Here is a 16221-nt window from a genome sequence, read left to right on the forward strand (position 1 = left end):
TCACATTTGCTATCTTGTGCCAATTTGTGTATGGACAGCAAGTTATGGTGAAACTGTGGCATATACAATACATTGCATAACTTCATTCCATTTTGCAGAACAGCATCTCCAATGTGTGTGATGAATGCACTAGCTCCAGTTGGTAATTTGATATTGAAGGTTGAGGGTGCCATCCTGACATTGATTAAGTTATTGAGAGAAGATGTCATGTGATCCGAAACCCCCGAATCAATGATCCATTCCAACTTTGTAATTTTATCCTTTCCACTTCTCACCATCCCAGAAAAGCCATAATCGATTTCATCATCAGTTTCTGACTTTTTGTGCGTCGAGGCTCCATTTCTTGGGATCAGTTTTAGTAGCTGGTCTAATTGTTGAGATGTCATCATAATTTTTTGTTGATCTGCAGCACTTCCTTAAGCATTGTTTGCCCTTCTGGGAAACGCAGCTCCAGAGCTTGACCACTTTCCAGGTGCCAGTTTTTAAGCCCCTGGTTTATACTTGGAATGCCACCTTGGATACTTCCCTGTAGTTGAAAGGAATATATCCTAAGTTCAATCATGTATGAGGATTTAGGAATAACTTTTCAATAATCTGTTTTGATTTCGTTGATATTAATAAAAGACTTATTTTGTTTTTATTACGGACTTTATCTATTTAAGTGTTTAAATAAGATATACCATAGTTTAGAGTAAAGCTTTTTATGGATTATGATGAGATCATAATAGTGAGACCTAAAAAGATGATAACTCTAAACTTTAATAGTTCCTGGTCATAGGATTACTAACTGGTAATTAATAATCCGCAAAGATCGGTACATACTATGCTTGCTTCATTATGAAGGATGTCTGTTCTCATAGACATTTGTGTGGTGACACTATAGCTAGTATGTAGGTGCTTATTATAGAATAAGTTCACTGAACATGACTCGCACAGCTGAACAACTGATGGAGTTCACTCACGTGTCAGCAGTTGTTCACATAGTGATAGTTGTACAAGTATCCTTAGACTTGAGGTCATCATAGTCATCTTGCGTACACTGAACTATGCTTTGGTTTAGTTCTTAGTCTCCAGGGACAATTATTAGGGCTCTACTGGGTATAGGAATTTGTACACGAAGATAGTGTATGATCAATATAGGATCTACCCCTTCCAGTGAAGGAAGTGAATGTTCAAGGCTGATCCACTTATGCTAGTTCAGGAATCTCTGGCCAGAGTGAATGAAATTAGAAAGGAGTTTCTAATTTGCATAGAACTACGCATAGTAAATGGTAAGCAAGTGATTAAATTAGATAGGCTTGACACGAGATCCATGCCTTGTATTTAATCGGGACATTGTAGGGTAGAAGAAGTTTATTGTACGGTAACTATTCACTGAATAGGTTCTTGGTATTCTAAGCAGTGAATTCATATTATCCGGATAGTCGCGATATGCTGAGAAGTATCCCTCACGATGTAGAATAAATGTGATTAATTAATTAATCATATTTAATAAATTAGAGAATTTATATAAATAATGATAAAATAGTTTTATTATTATTTATTTCTACTACCGGCTTAATATTGAACCTACAGGGTCACACCATAAAAAGAGAATGATTTAATAGTGGAGGAATTAATTAATAATGGCTAATAATTATTTATTTGTGAAATAAATAATTAATTGGCAAATTTAATAATTGATTAAATGAGATTTAATTGATTATAAATTAATTAAGAAAAGTTCTTAATATTATTAATTAGGGATTTAATTTTTGGAAATTAAATCAAGAGAGAGAATTATTTCTAAAGTGTTTAGAAAAAGGATTAATAATTAAAAGGTGTTTTAATTATTAATGAGAATAATAAATGGGATAATAATAATAATAATATTTATGGGAAAATTTCAGCTGAAAATTTTGCCTATAAATACACTATTATAGACCCTATTTTTATTGAACCCCAAAACCCAAAAAGTTTGGAAAACCCAATTCTCTCCACCTCCTTCCTCCTCCTTAACATCGTTTTCTTGGTGGATACCGGTGGAGTGCTTCACACTTGAAGAGCAACTGCTAAGGATCTCTGATCATTGTCTCCGATTTATTTTAAAGGTTAGATTCGATCCCTCGAATTTTTATTCATGATCTGTATGCTTTTATTTGGATTTTATGTGTGTAAAAAGTATTTTACCATGCTCCGCTGCGATTAAAAATCCAACAATGGTATCAGAGCATAGGTTGTATGCATATAGATCTGTGGTAAAAATTTCAGAATTTTATGTGCTTGTATGAATTAATTATGATTTTTACAAGTTATATCATGGATTAATTTTGTCTGATGAGAAATCGTTTCTCAGAATAATTTTGAATGTTGATCTGGGTTCTACAAGTGTTGTAGATCATCTGGGTATTTTTTTCATATTTTTAGGATGTATAGATTTTTTATTATGAATTTTTGAAGTTCTTGTAATTAAAATTCGTAATTAAATAAGTAAATATATGTATATATAGTATATATATATATATATATATATGTTTGTATATATCTGTACATCTGCATAGTTTGTCTACTGTTACTGCTGCACGGGACAAGACAGACAAGTACAGAGAATGTCAGATCAGGCGGCACGACGTTCGAGAAGAAAAAGACGGCGGCTGCTGCAAAAAAGAAAAAAGAAAAAAAATAGGGGTGTAACGCATTCCGGGAATGCGTTACACACCTGTGGCGCATTCACGGAATGCGTTACACCTTTTAATGGCTTAAAAGGGTTGTAACGCATCACCGGAATGCGTTACAGGGCTTGTAACGCGTTCCTGTAATGCGTTACAGCCCGACTATTTATTTTAAAATTGATTTTCTGGGAGTTTCGTAACTCCGTTTTAGGCGTACAATATACCGTTGGATTCGTTTTTCCGAGACGGATCTAATGGAGTGATCAATTTTAGTTTATATAAAAGTTTTGAACTGTTTATATTTCCATGAAGTGTTTTAAAGCTGTTTTTGACTGTTTTAGTTGCTTTTAAATGCTTCATGTGATACATAAAGATGTATAATGCTTAGACTAATGTGCTAGATGATATAACATGTCTAACTTGATGTTTATTCATGTTTATATATGTGATATATGCTTAGTTTATCAAGCGATGATAGATTTAGGTGAACTTAAATGAACATAAGACGTTTGTTAGACAAACTAGTATGGTGAAATTGTTTCATAACCTTAATAATAATATTATGAATACAATCATGAGATTCTTGTGTTTGTGAAACATGTAATTGAATATGAATTTTCGATATGAGAGAAATGATGATTCTGTCAACAACAGATTTCTATCTGTAAGAAAGGGTTATTAAGTGACGCATCTTGACAATGCTCCACCCGATCTGGGAATCATCTGATTATTGATTATTGATTTGAAATATTTAATATAAAAGGAAGAATTTCTTTATAATATGATTATGATTGTAACGTAATAGAATCCCTCTAAAATTAAATAATATCAAGTAGTAATTGGCCAATGATACAACGGGCTTGTGTTGGTCATAGCCTTCCAACATGATAGAAAAGTAGTTCTTATTTTTGAATCATTGTCGGTTCGTGCTACAGCCGAGGGCTTTGATTTTGAAATAAGAAATACTTGTCTATTACATAGAGATGTGTACATTGAATAAGAATCTAAAGGTCGGTACGTGCTACAGTCATGGGCCTTTGGGGACTGATTCAACTGTACGGAATGTTGGGTTAGACTTGACTTAGAATATTGAGTTTGTCGTGCTACAGCCGAGACTCAATTATTCAAGAGGCTAAAGTTTGATTAGGGAATAACATGAGATGTAATTGACAAGAGTTGTCTGCCTATTGAACATTACATGGCGGTTCGTGCTACAGCCGGGGTCGTGTAATGGAATGTAGGATCCCTATTCCCACTAGCATTATGAATGCTTAATTTTTCACGTAGGGGGTTCAATAAATTAGATAAACTAGTGGGAGCCACTTATGAATAAAGACCCGATTCATATAGTGTTTTGAAATGAAATCGAATATTTGCTAAGTGTTGTTATGTGTTTATCATTTACAGATTTACAATATATATTATGTCTTTTGCACTATCACTCAGGAGCATACTAGATGCTCACAAATTGACTGGTCCTAATTATGCTGACTGGCTTCGAAACTTGAGAATTGTTCTCAGGATTGAGAAGTTGGAATACGTGATTGACTCACCTAAGCCTACTGAACCTGCTAGTGATGCACATAATGATGAACATATTGTGTATCGTAAGTGGATAGATGATGCAATTGTTGCTCAATGCATCATGCTAGCTTCCATGAACATTGAGCTACAGAAGCAACATGAGCATATGGATGCTCACACTATCCTCATGCTTCTACAAGAGTTGTATGATGTGGCAGGGAGGACAGCTCGATATGAGATATCGAAGGAGTTGTTCGGTTGTAGGATGTCTGAGGGATCATCTGTGAATGACCATGTACTTAAGATGATCAATTTGATTGAACGTCTTGGACAACTTGGTTTTGCCATGGATGGAGAGCTGAGCCAAGACTTGGTCTTGAAATCGCTTTCGAGTTCGTTCTCGCAGTTTGTTATGAACTTTCACATGAATAAGTTGGATGTCAGCCTGCCTGAACTCCACAACATGTTGAAGACTGCGGAATCGAATTTTCCCCCTAAGAAGAGTTCTGTTCTTCTAATTGGTGAAGGTTCCAATCCTAAGAAAAGGAAGAGGAACCCTTCCAAGAAGAAGAAAGTAGGTGAGAAAACACCGGTTCCACCAAAAGCTGAAGACCCAAGAGCAAAGTTGTTTGCTTTCACTGTAACAAGGTGGGGCACTGGAAGAGGAACTGCAAGGTTTACCTTGCAGAATTGAAGAAGAAGAAGGGTACTGAGACTACCGCTTCTGATTCAGGTATGTTCATGATAGAAGTGAATATGTCATTAAATCAAATTTCTACTTGGGTATTAGATACCGCCTGTGGTTCTCATATCTGCAATTTGTTGCAGGGACCAAGGAGAAGTAGGACTCTTGAGGAAGAGGAGGTGATTCTACTGATGGGAAATGGAGCAAGAGTTGCTGCTGAAGATGTAGAATCATTTCATTTACATATGCCTACGGGCAAGACTATTATTTTAAATAATTGTTATTTTGTTCCCTCGATTGTGAGGAATATTATTCCCATGTTAGACTTGGCTGGATTTTCATTTATTATTGAGAATAATGAATGTTCTATTCTTACAGATAATATTCTTTATGGACGTGGTGCTTTAAATAATGGTCTGTATATATGTGACATAATTTACTTCAGATTGAACAAACTAATAAAAGAAAAGGGATGATGAAAATCTCACTTTATAGTGGCACTGCAATCTCCATTTAGTAGACATGGAGAGAGGGCTGCAAATTTGCTAGGAATGGTACACAGAGATGTATGTGGACCAATGTCTAGGCAATCCATGGGTGGATTTTCATACTTCATTACTTTCATAGATGATAGATCTGGATTCGGATATGTGTTTGATGAAACACAAGTCTGAGGCCTTTGAAAAGTTCAAAGAATATAAATATGAAGTGGAGAAACAAACCAAACAGAGTATTATAATTCTTCGATTAGATCGAGGTGGTGAATACTTTAATGGAGTGTTTCTAGATTATCTCAAAGTAAATGGTATAGTCTCCCAGTGGACGCCTCCAGATTGGTATCTGAAAGGAGAAATCGAACTTTGTTAGACATAGTACAGTCCATGATGAGCTATGCAAATCTTCCAGTATTCCTATGGGGTTATGCATTGGAAACCTCAGCATATTTACTGAATAAGGTGCCTTCCAAATCTGTTCCTCAAACTCCGTATGAGATATGAAAAGTAAGGAAACCGAGTCTTAAACACGTTAAGATTTGGGGATGTCCAGCTTATGTCAAGTAAGTTGACCCAGATAAGCTGGAATATCGATCCGTAAAATGTAGTTTTGTGGGATATCCTAAAGAGACTTTAGGGTATTACTTTTACACCGATCATCGGGTGTTTGTCTCCAGACATGCTACCTTCTTGGAAAAGGAGTTTATCCTTGAAGGAAACAGTGAGAGCAAAATTGAATTTGATGAAGTTCAAGAAGCACAAACTACTACGGATCAAGTGGAAATACCTGTTCTGACTGAACAACTATTTGTGGAACAGCCCATTCATAGAACTAGGAGAGTGTCTCGCCAACCTGAGAGGTAATATGGCCTTGTCATTGAGAATGACAATGAGTTGTCGATCATTGATGATGACGACCCTGTGACCTATAATGAGGCTATGAGTAGTGTTGACTCAGAGAAATGGCATAGTTCCATGAAATCCAGAATGGAATCTATGTATACGGTATACAAAAGATAGATTATAGCAGATGGCCAGGTGGAGACCTATAAGGCCAGGCTTGTGGCAAAAGGATTCAAACAAAGGCAATGGATTGACTTTGATGAAACCTTTTACCTGTAGCCCTGTTAAAATCAGTTCGGATTTTGCTTGCGATTGCTGCTTACTACGACTATGAGATATGGCATATAGCCAGATGGTTTTCTTTCCAAGAGAAATGAAAGCCTAGTGTGTAAGCTACTGCGAACCATATGTGGTTTAAAGTAAGCTTCTCGTAGATGGAACATTCGTTTTGATGAAACAATCAAAGAGTTTGATTTTATCAAAAATATAGATGAACCATGCGTCTACAAAAGGGTTAGTGGGAGCGCGGTAACATTTCTTATATTGTATTGAATTAGAGTTGACACACATAACAACATAGCAGACCCACTCACAAAGCTACTTTATGAAAGTCACTTTGATCGTCATAAAGACAAGATGTGTATTAGATACCAGAGTGATTGGCATTAGTACAAGTGGGAGATTGAAAGGAATATGTCCTAAGTCCAATCATGTATGAGGATTTAGGAATAACTTTTCAATAATCTGTTTTAATTTCATTGATATTAATAAAAGACTTGTTTTGTTTTTATTACGGACTTTATCTATTTAAGTGTTTAAATAAGATATACCATAGTTTAGAGTAAAGCTTTTTATGGATTATGATGAGATCATAATAGTGAGACCTAAAAAGATGATAACTCTAAACTTAAATAGTTCCTGGTCATAGGATTACTAACTGGTAATTAATAATCCGCAAAGATTGGTACATACTATGCTTGCTTCATTATGAAGGATGTCTGTTCTCATAGACATTTGTGTGGTGACACTATAGCTAGTATGTAGGTGCTTATTATAGAATAAGTTCACTGAACATGACTCGCACAGCTGAACAACTGATGGAGTTCACTCACGTGTCAGCAGTTGTTCACATAGTGATAGTTGTACAAGTATCCTTAGACTTGAGGTCATCATAGTCATCTTGTGTACACTGAACTATACTTTGGTTTAGTTCTTAGTCTCCAGGGACAATTATTAGGTCTCTACTGGGTATAGGAATTTGTACACGAAGATAGTGTATGATCAATATAGGATCTACCCCTTCCAGTGAAGGAAGTGAATGTTCAAGGCTGATCCACTTATGCTAGTTCAGGAATCTCTGGCCTGAGTGAATGAAATTAGAAAGGAGTTTCTAATTTGCATAGAACTACGCATAGTAAATGGTAAGCAAGTGATTAAATTAGATAGGCTTGACACGAGATCCATGCCTTGTATTTAATTGGGACATTGTAGGGTAGAAGGAGTTTATTGTACGGTAACTATTCACTGAATAGGTTCTTGGAATTCTAAGCAGTGAATTCATATTATCCGGATAGTCGCGATATGCTGAGAAGTATCCCTCACGATGTAGAATAAATATGATTAATTAATTAATCATATTTAATAAATTAGAGAATTTATATAAATAATGATAAAATAGTTTTATTATTATTTATTTCTACTACCAACTTAATATTGAACCTACAAGGTCACATCATAAAAAGAGAATGATTTAATGGTGGAGGAATTAATTAATAATGGCTAATAATTATTTATTTGTGAAATAAATAATTAATCGGTAAATTTAATAATTGATTAAATGAGATTTAATTGATTATAAATTAATTAAGAAAAGTTCTTAATATTATTAATTAGGGATTTAATTTTTGGAAATTAAATCAAGAGAGAGAATTATTTCTAAAGTGTTTAGAAAAAGGATTAATAATTAAAAGGTGTTTTAATTATTAATGAGAATAATAAATGGGATAATAATAATAATATTTATGGGAAAATTTCAGCTGAAAATTTTGCCTATAAATACACTATTATAGACCCTATTTTTATTGAACCCCAAAACCCAAAAAGTTTGGAAAACCCAATTCTCTCCACCTCCTTCCTCCTCCTTAACATCGTTTTCTTGGTGGATACCGGTGGAGTGCTTCACACTTGAAGAGCAACTGCTAAGAATCTCTGATCGTTGTCTCCGAATTATTTTAAAGGTTAGATTCGATCCCTCGAATTTTTATTCATGATCTGTATGCTTTTATTTGGATTTTATGTGTGTAAAAAGTGTTTTACCATGCCCCGCTGCGATTAAAAATCCAACAGTAGTTTCCCAACATCTATCACTCGTATGGCCTTTTCTTCCACAGGTCTTGCATTACAGAATCTTTTCTCCAGCTCCTTTACTATACATGACCATAACATCAAACTCTCCCAGGCCAGTTTGAGATAGGATCTCCTTTTGTGATTCTTCTTGTTGTACTGATGCACAAACCGTTTCCACCGAGGGTAAAGGACACATCATCAAGAGCTGACTTCTCTGAGCTCCATAGGTTTCATCCAGTCCATTCAAGAACTGGAAAAGTTTTGATTCTTCTCTAAAATTTTCCATGGCCTTCAACAACTTGCTAATTTCAAGGGTCATAGTAGTTATGGTTGGGAGAATATTCATAGATTCTATTTCTTCCCACAGCCCACTCATGGTTGTAAAATAATCACTTATCTTCATTCCGTTTTGTTTAAGACTAAATAAATCTTTATTTAGTTTGTACTTTCTGGACCCATTAGTTAACAAGAACCTTTTTTCAAGTTGTTTCCAGATTTCATATGCAGTATTAATGAAAAGAACAGATGATTTAATATTTTCAGAAATATTGTTGTGAATCCAAGAAATTACCATATTGTTACAAGTGTCCCACTGCATAGCCTCCACTGCATCTGTTGAGTTTCTTGTCACCGACCCATCAACAAACCCTAATTTTCTCTTTGTAGACAATTGAATTTCAAAAGACCTTTTCCATGATCTGTAATCCCCAACACCTTATAACTTTGGTATAACAATAGACTGTGGCCCATCTGAAGGGTGAAAAAACAAGGGGTTTTGTAGATCTGTAAATGATAGTCTATTAGTAGCCATTTGCTTCTCCAGAAAACTCAACCACTGCTACTTTGATGTAGACAACACCTTCAGGAGATACACACTTTTGACCACCAAACAAGACCTTTAAATCTCACCTTTAAACACTCTTTACTATTGTAGTTATCAATGCTAGCTCTGATACCATATAAACAGATATTGAAATAGCAAATGATAACTATTTAGTAAAACACTTGAGAGCATGGAACTGTTTCTTATTAAGCCAAGATAACAATGATCATGATGAGGATCAATAGACTAAAGCTAATGTCCTTATAGTATGGATACAAGACATCAATCCTAACAACCTCTACAAAATACCACTATGTCCCTAGTGTAAGACAACATAGAGGTCCCTTACAATATTAATGCTTAACCCCTGGTACAAATCTCAGTCAGCTGATAACCATTCTACTAACTACAAGACAAAGACATTGGTGCCAATACATAAAATGTATTATGGCTGTTTATTTGAAGGTAAAAATATGGAGGGAAAGGATCAAATCTGCTCATTCCTTAATTTCATTAAAAGGCCATTCTCATAATTAACCAACATTTCAGCCAATTTTCTTTGATAATCTTGTACTGATCAGTCACAGTGTTGGATGAACAGTGATTTGTCGAAACTGAAATGCTTCATTATCATAATGTCATGGACAGATTCTTCAGTATCCAAAAGTATAGTCCTTGATTAGCCTAATTTTTCTGTCCTCTAACTACCAAATTCCATAGTTGTAATCTGATCAAGTACTATAAACTATCTTCTCTCACCAATCATCTGTCTCTGAATGAGTCAATACTTTAACTAGTACAACTTACTAGAAATCCTTGGCCTGCAATTTGCAGTTATGTATACTTAAAAGTTTAAGCCGCCGGGACAAATTTATCCAAATTTTGATTGGAAAAAACGTGCAAATCGGTTATATGTCCTTCTAAACTGTTTTAGTGAGTTTTGTATAATAGATATCGTTACAATTTTGGATAATGCGCAAGTTGGGATACTAAATTACAAAATATTATTTCATATAAACAATATTCTATACTTCAATATTTGAATAATCTCATTCTGGTCACGAGCTCTTGTTCTACTGGTAATTTTAAATTTTCGGTAGAAAAATCAACTTTAGAAAATAATCACACTCTGCACTTCTACGAAATTCTCCGATAATCATATTGGGACTGGAAAAATAGTATACAAGTAATACTGAATTAGTATGATATAATCACTACAAGAAAAAAAACTAAATTCGACCGAAAAAAATTGGTCAAATTTAGCTTGGTCGAATTGAACTATATTTGACCGATTTCGAATCGGTTGTAATAAAGATAGTCGAATTTAGGAGTTCGGTCGTATTTAACTAAATTTGACTGGATAATTACGATGGGATGAATACAACCGCTTAAATTTGACCGCCCAAATTCCGCCGAAGACTGACCTGACTCTGTTTCTTGGTGTGTATTAAGAAAATTTCGATATATATGAGAAAAAGGCTAAAAACTGCAAGAGAAATGCATATGTATATTTGTGTACACGTTGCAACTCTGAAAGGGCAAGAACTTATATGTATATGCATATTACATTCTTTCTGAACATGTATAGCCGGTTAAAGTCTGCAAATGCTTTCTTATATTTAAAAGAGTGTGAACTTTCTGGTAGGGGTGATATATTTTCTTTTTTTGTCCGATTACACGACTAAAATGTACTAATTAATTACTTTATAATTTACATAAAAATTTCACAGTTCCTTGTTCTGGCCCTAATTTTGCACTACAGTGATGTCTAGAATTTCAAAAACCATTGCATTTCAGGGCTATATAAACCCTACATTGTTTTTCTTCATAGTCTCATTCCAGTACAACACATTCATCCTTGCATCTCGATAAATAATCACCATAACATGGTGCTACACACTCTCTTTGCTCTCTCGGTTGCTGCTATTCTGTTGCTTGGTAAGTTTCTGCCCCTTCGCCTGATTAATATACGTATATTGTTTGTGACTTATTATTCTGTTTATCGATTACTATTAACTAACCAATCCATCTGAAAACGTAAGGTGTTAAAAGGAAAGTCAAACTGGATATTTATATTATAACAATTACTCACAAGGACAGAGTCTAGAGTAGTTTCCGAAATAATTAAAAATCAGAGTTCTGATAAATTTTAATAATCTGAATTACAGGAGGTGAATCAGCTACATTCATAATCAGAAACAATTGTCCTTACACAATCTGGCCAGCTGCACTAACCGGTGCTGGATCACAACCATCAACCACCGGATTCGAACTCGCTTCACAAGCCTCACACAATATCGTAATTCCACCTCCATGGTCAGGAAGAATTTGGGCTAGAACATTCTGTACGGACGTCTGCCTAACAGGTGAGTGTGGCAAAGGAGGCGGTCCATGTGCTGGCGCTGGTGGAAATCTACCAGTAACACTAGTCGAATTCACATTAAATGGCGACGGAGGCAAAGATTTCTACGACGTTAGCAATGTCGATGGATTCAACTTACCAGTTAGTATAGTACCCGAAGCCGATTGTCCATCAACAAGCTGTGGTGTTGACATAAATGCCGATTGTCCTGCAGAGCTTGCTGTAAGAAACACAAATGGTCATGCAATCGGATGTAGGAGTGCTTGTACCGCGTTTAATACACCTCAAGATTGCTGTACCGGAGAATATAATAGTCCGAATATTTGCCAACATTCGAAGTACTCGAATTTCTTTGAGCAAAAGTGTCCTCAGGCTTATAGTTATGCTTATGATGATAAGACTAGCACCTTCACTTGCCCTACTGGTCCTAGCTACAAAGTCACATTCTGTCCTTGAAGACTTGTCAATAGAATTGACATACAGAATGGCCTAAATGCTAAATGGCTTTCATTTCAGTTTTTACAATAAGATAGTAGCATTGAATAAGTAGATATATATATATGTAGTATGTCTACAATAATAAGGTCATGTACCTACCAGATTGTTTGTTTGTTTTACTTAATTGTATTTCATATATACTAATATAATATATAAAATGTTTTTAAAATATGTAGTTAAAGAATCGAAATTAAGTGTAACTCTAAAATTTCACCGTATAATTCTATTTATGCATGCGCCTAATTATTTATTTATATAAATCTGACATGTTAACTTACTAATACGATTATTTTAAAGTAAACTGACCAAATAAAATTGAAGGGTAATAAAATTTACAGAGAGTAAAAGTTAATTTTTGTCCGTTGAGATTTTATTACATAAAATTTTAAAAATAGTTGCATAATTTTCTAGCGAGTACCAAGATTTGGGACGTAAACATGGTTTCGCTTATTAGTATAGATAGTTGATAACCCGTGCGAAACACGAAACTAAAAATATCGAATTAATATTTGTAGAGAATTATTCATAATTCGTGCGAAACACGAATTAAAATTAATATATTAATAATAAATATTAAATTGGTAATTATAAAAGATAGTTATGTAATTAAAAAGAATCGAATCAGTTATGAAATTTTCCACTATAATTCTAGTTTAACTTGATATAAAAAATCTAGCATATTAGTTTTATATTTTTGAAACGAATTATATCTCTATCTTATGCACCAAATATCTGTTCTTTAGACAATTTAATATTAATTAATATAATTTGATAATTATCTTATAATTAGCCTTTTCAGTATAGTTTATTTAATATTACTTAATTATCGATAAAAATTAATTTACAAATTAAAAGTAAATAGATGTTATTAAACTTAATTTAATATTACTAAATATAATCTAAATACTGGCATAAATTTGTTACTGTTAAAATATGTCTTTTTAATTAAATGTATATAAACGTTGTGATGGACAATAACAAATACGATCATTAAATCAATAATTATCGGTTGATAAGTTAATAAATGTTACTAAAGTCATTTACTATTACTTAATTATTTTTAAAATAATACTACATAAAATAAAGTTTACAGAGAATAGAAGTCAATTCGTGTTAATAGTTTACTTTGTAATTATACTTTGTAATTAGTAGTTTTTCAAAATAAAAATAAATATATGTTATTTTAATTAATTTAACATAACTTAACAAATTTTTTAATATAATTTATAAATAAATAAAGTTTACAGAGAATATAAGTCAATTCGTGTTAGTAGTTTGTAATTTTTCTAAAATTAAAAATAAATATAAGTAATTTTTACTTAATTTAACATAACTTAATAAATTTTTAATATAATTTACAAATCGTTTAAAAATTATTTTTATTTTATGAAGTAAATAGATGATTGGATGAACATTAACTAAAAAGAAAATAAAATTTACAAAGAATAGAAGTCTATTTGTGTTAAAAAAACAAAGTTGATAGAGAATAGAAGTTAATTTATGTCACGTAAGTACCAATATTTGATACATTGGTACTTTGATATTTTTAGCACCAAATTATACATGGTTTCGTTTATTAATAAAGAGTATAGATAATTGAATTAAAGATCAGTTACATATTATTAAGTTACATTACATATTAATATGATGTATTTTAAGTTAAAATAGCGTGAAAAAAAAATGTTTCTAGAGAGTCTATGATTTAGTATCGAAACCTATGACATATAGCAATCTCGATGTATCTGGAGTTTAACAAAAAATCAAATCGAACCACTAATTGATCGATAAAGATTAGTCATTAATTAGTTTTTGAATTTTTAGCTAAATTTTTCAATAACTGAGCTTATACACGTAATAACTTAATATTTGTTATAACAGATCACGAGAGTAATAGGTAATTTAATTAGTACTCAAAATCAAAATTTGGACCACAAGATATAAGTAAAGTTGTTGTCACTCTAGATGTTTTAGAAGTCTCGTTGAAGTAGTTCTTGTTTAGAACGAACTGTTGTCATTAAGTGAGGACTTTGTCTTATAATTGGGACACTGACTAACTGACTGCTTGAGTCGCAGATTCGCAACAACACATAATAAGGTTTGGTCAGCTTTTGAGGATTTTAAAGAGAGAGCGGCAGCCTCTGCTGTAGGATTAGATTGAAGAGACTTACCCTGATCAAATTCCAAAAATATATACGCCCACTGTTTGATCATTTCTTTATACTTTCTTTTTTAGTATCCCATCCAATTTTTTACATTTCAAAAGTTAACAAAAATAGTTAATGGGTCCCACCATTTTCTCTCTTTTCACACTATTTTTACTTCGCTATCTCTCTTTTATATATTAAAAATCAATGGATCCTATCACTTTACCCACTTTTCTTTATCTTTTTCACTATTTTATACATATATCTTAATCTCCGGGACCAAATCAAACGTAAAGAATTAGTTGGGACGGAGGGAGTAATATTTGAACAAATATTACCGGTGGGTGGGACCGTGGGAGAGCGGAATGCACAGTGATGATCTTGTAACTTGTAGGAATGTAAAGCTTGCATAAAAGGACGTGAGGTTTTTTGTTGATAGGAATCTTCAATAGTCCGATCTACGTTTTGTTTCAAAACCAAGTCTTTTATGCCAGATTTACGGCGCATGCACCACTTTACTCCGTCAATTCATCATTTATCAATTAAATTAATAATTTTAATTATTATTTACATTAAATTAATATTTTTTACATAAATTTTATGCACCCATACAATTCCATCAATTTGTCAATTACTATTTCTCAAATAAATAATATCTAATCTCAATTATCTTATTAATAATATATATAGATTTAATATTGTATATACTTAATAATATAGAATATATATTATATTTAACTCCATCTTTATGTCTCACAAATAATATTTTTGAAAGTAATAATAAATTGAAGATATTTCATATTTTCTTGATAATATTATTGATAGTTTTAGATCTTCGATTAGAATTTCGTTGAACCATATTCTAACGCGTGTCTTGATCTAAATTTATAAATTGAATTTATATTTATAAACATCATTCTTATAAAGTTATATTCATCTCAAGATCATTGTCATTCTTTAAGAGACGACCACCATTGTCATTCTTTACACAAATTTTTAAAGAATAAAATGGAAAAGAAATTTTGTAGTAATGAATTTAAAAAAAAATGTTTCTTTTCCATTTTATTCTTTAAAAATTTGTGTAAAAAATGAACACAAAAAATTATATTTAAAATCCGTTGTAATATATTAGAAGTAAACAAAAAAGAGTAGGTTGTGTAAGAAATGCGGAACATATGCAAAGAAAATGTGAATATGTGGTGTCTATAGAATTGCCGGCCGTTGGAAACTCCTTCTATTATTAAGGTTCTTATTAATGAATCAAAGGACCATCAATTTTTGATGTCAATGATTTACTACAGCTGCATACTGTATTTTCCTGGACCAATTGAAAAAGCTGTTGAATCAATGAAAATGCAAGCCCGGTGCGGTGCATATGCTCTTATAAAACTTTCCTAATTGTTGAAAGATACTACCTCAGTGCCACCCAATTGTTCTCGTTTCTAAAATAATGTGCGACACGCATTTTAAGATGAATATAAAGCTAGTTCTATAACCTTTTTTTTTTAAAAAAATTCTGAATAAAAATAGAATGTTTAAACTTTTATGGGAAATTCTCATTGGTACCCTTATGTAATTGGCTTTTACAAATTGTGTCATGTTATGTTTTGGACTTACGATCGACACCCTAAAACCTGATTACACTACAAGTACCCTTCTGTTAGTAAAAATGTTACTTAAACATTAAATTAGTTTATTTTCATTTATGTTTTCATTGTAAAACCACATTTATATTAAAATCTCTCTCAATAGTATCTCTCTCTTTCTCTCTCTTCCTACCCTCTCACGTATTCATCTCTTTCTTCACCGCGAGTCTCACTACCACCTCTCCCTTGTTTTCACTCTCTCCTG

General features: G+C 32.8%; 1 protein-coding gene across 1 annotated transcript; it reads left to right on the top strand.

Moving 5' to 3' along the window:
• The first annotated feature begins 11149 nt into the window (after nt 1-11149).
• LOC141721594 (thaumatin-like protein 1) lies at nt 11150-12397 on the top strand. The gene is made up of 2 exons (XM_074524568.1): nt 11150-11304; nt 11535-12397. The coding sequence occupies exons 1-2, from the start codon at nt 11253-11255 to the stop codon at nt 12182-12184; spliced, it is 702 nt and encodes a 233-aa protein (XP_074380669.1). The 5' UTR covers nt 11150-11252; the 3' UTR covers nt 12185-12397.
• Nucleotides 12398-16221: the final 3824 nt, after the last annotated feature.

Source organism: Apium graveolens, chromosome 4 (assembly GCF_009905375.1).
Source record: "Apium graveolens cultivar Ventura chromosome 4, ASM990537v1, whole genome shotgun sequence".
In the NCBI taxonomy this organism is placed as follows: Eukaryota; Viridiplantae; Streptophyta; class Magnoliopsida; order Apiales; family Apiaceae; genus Apium; species Apium graveolens.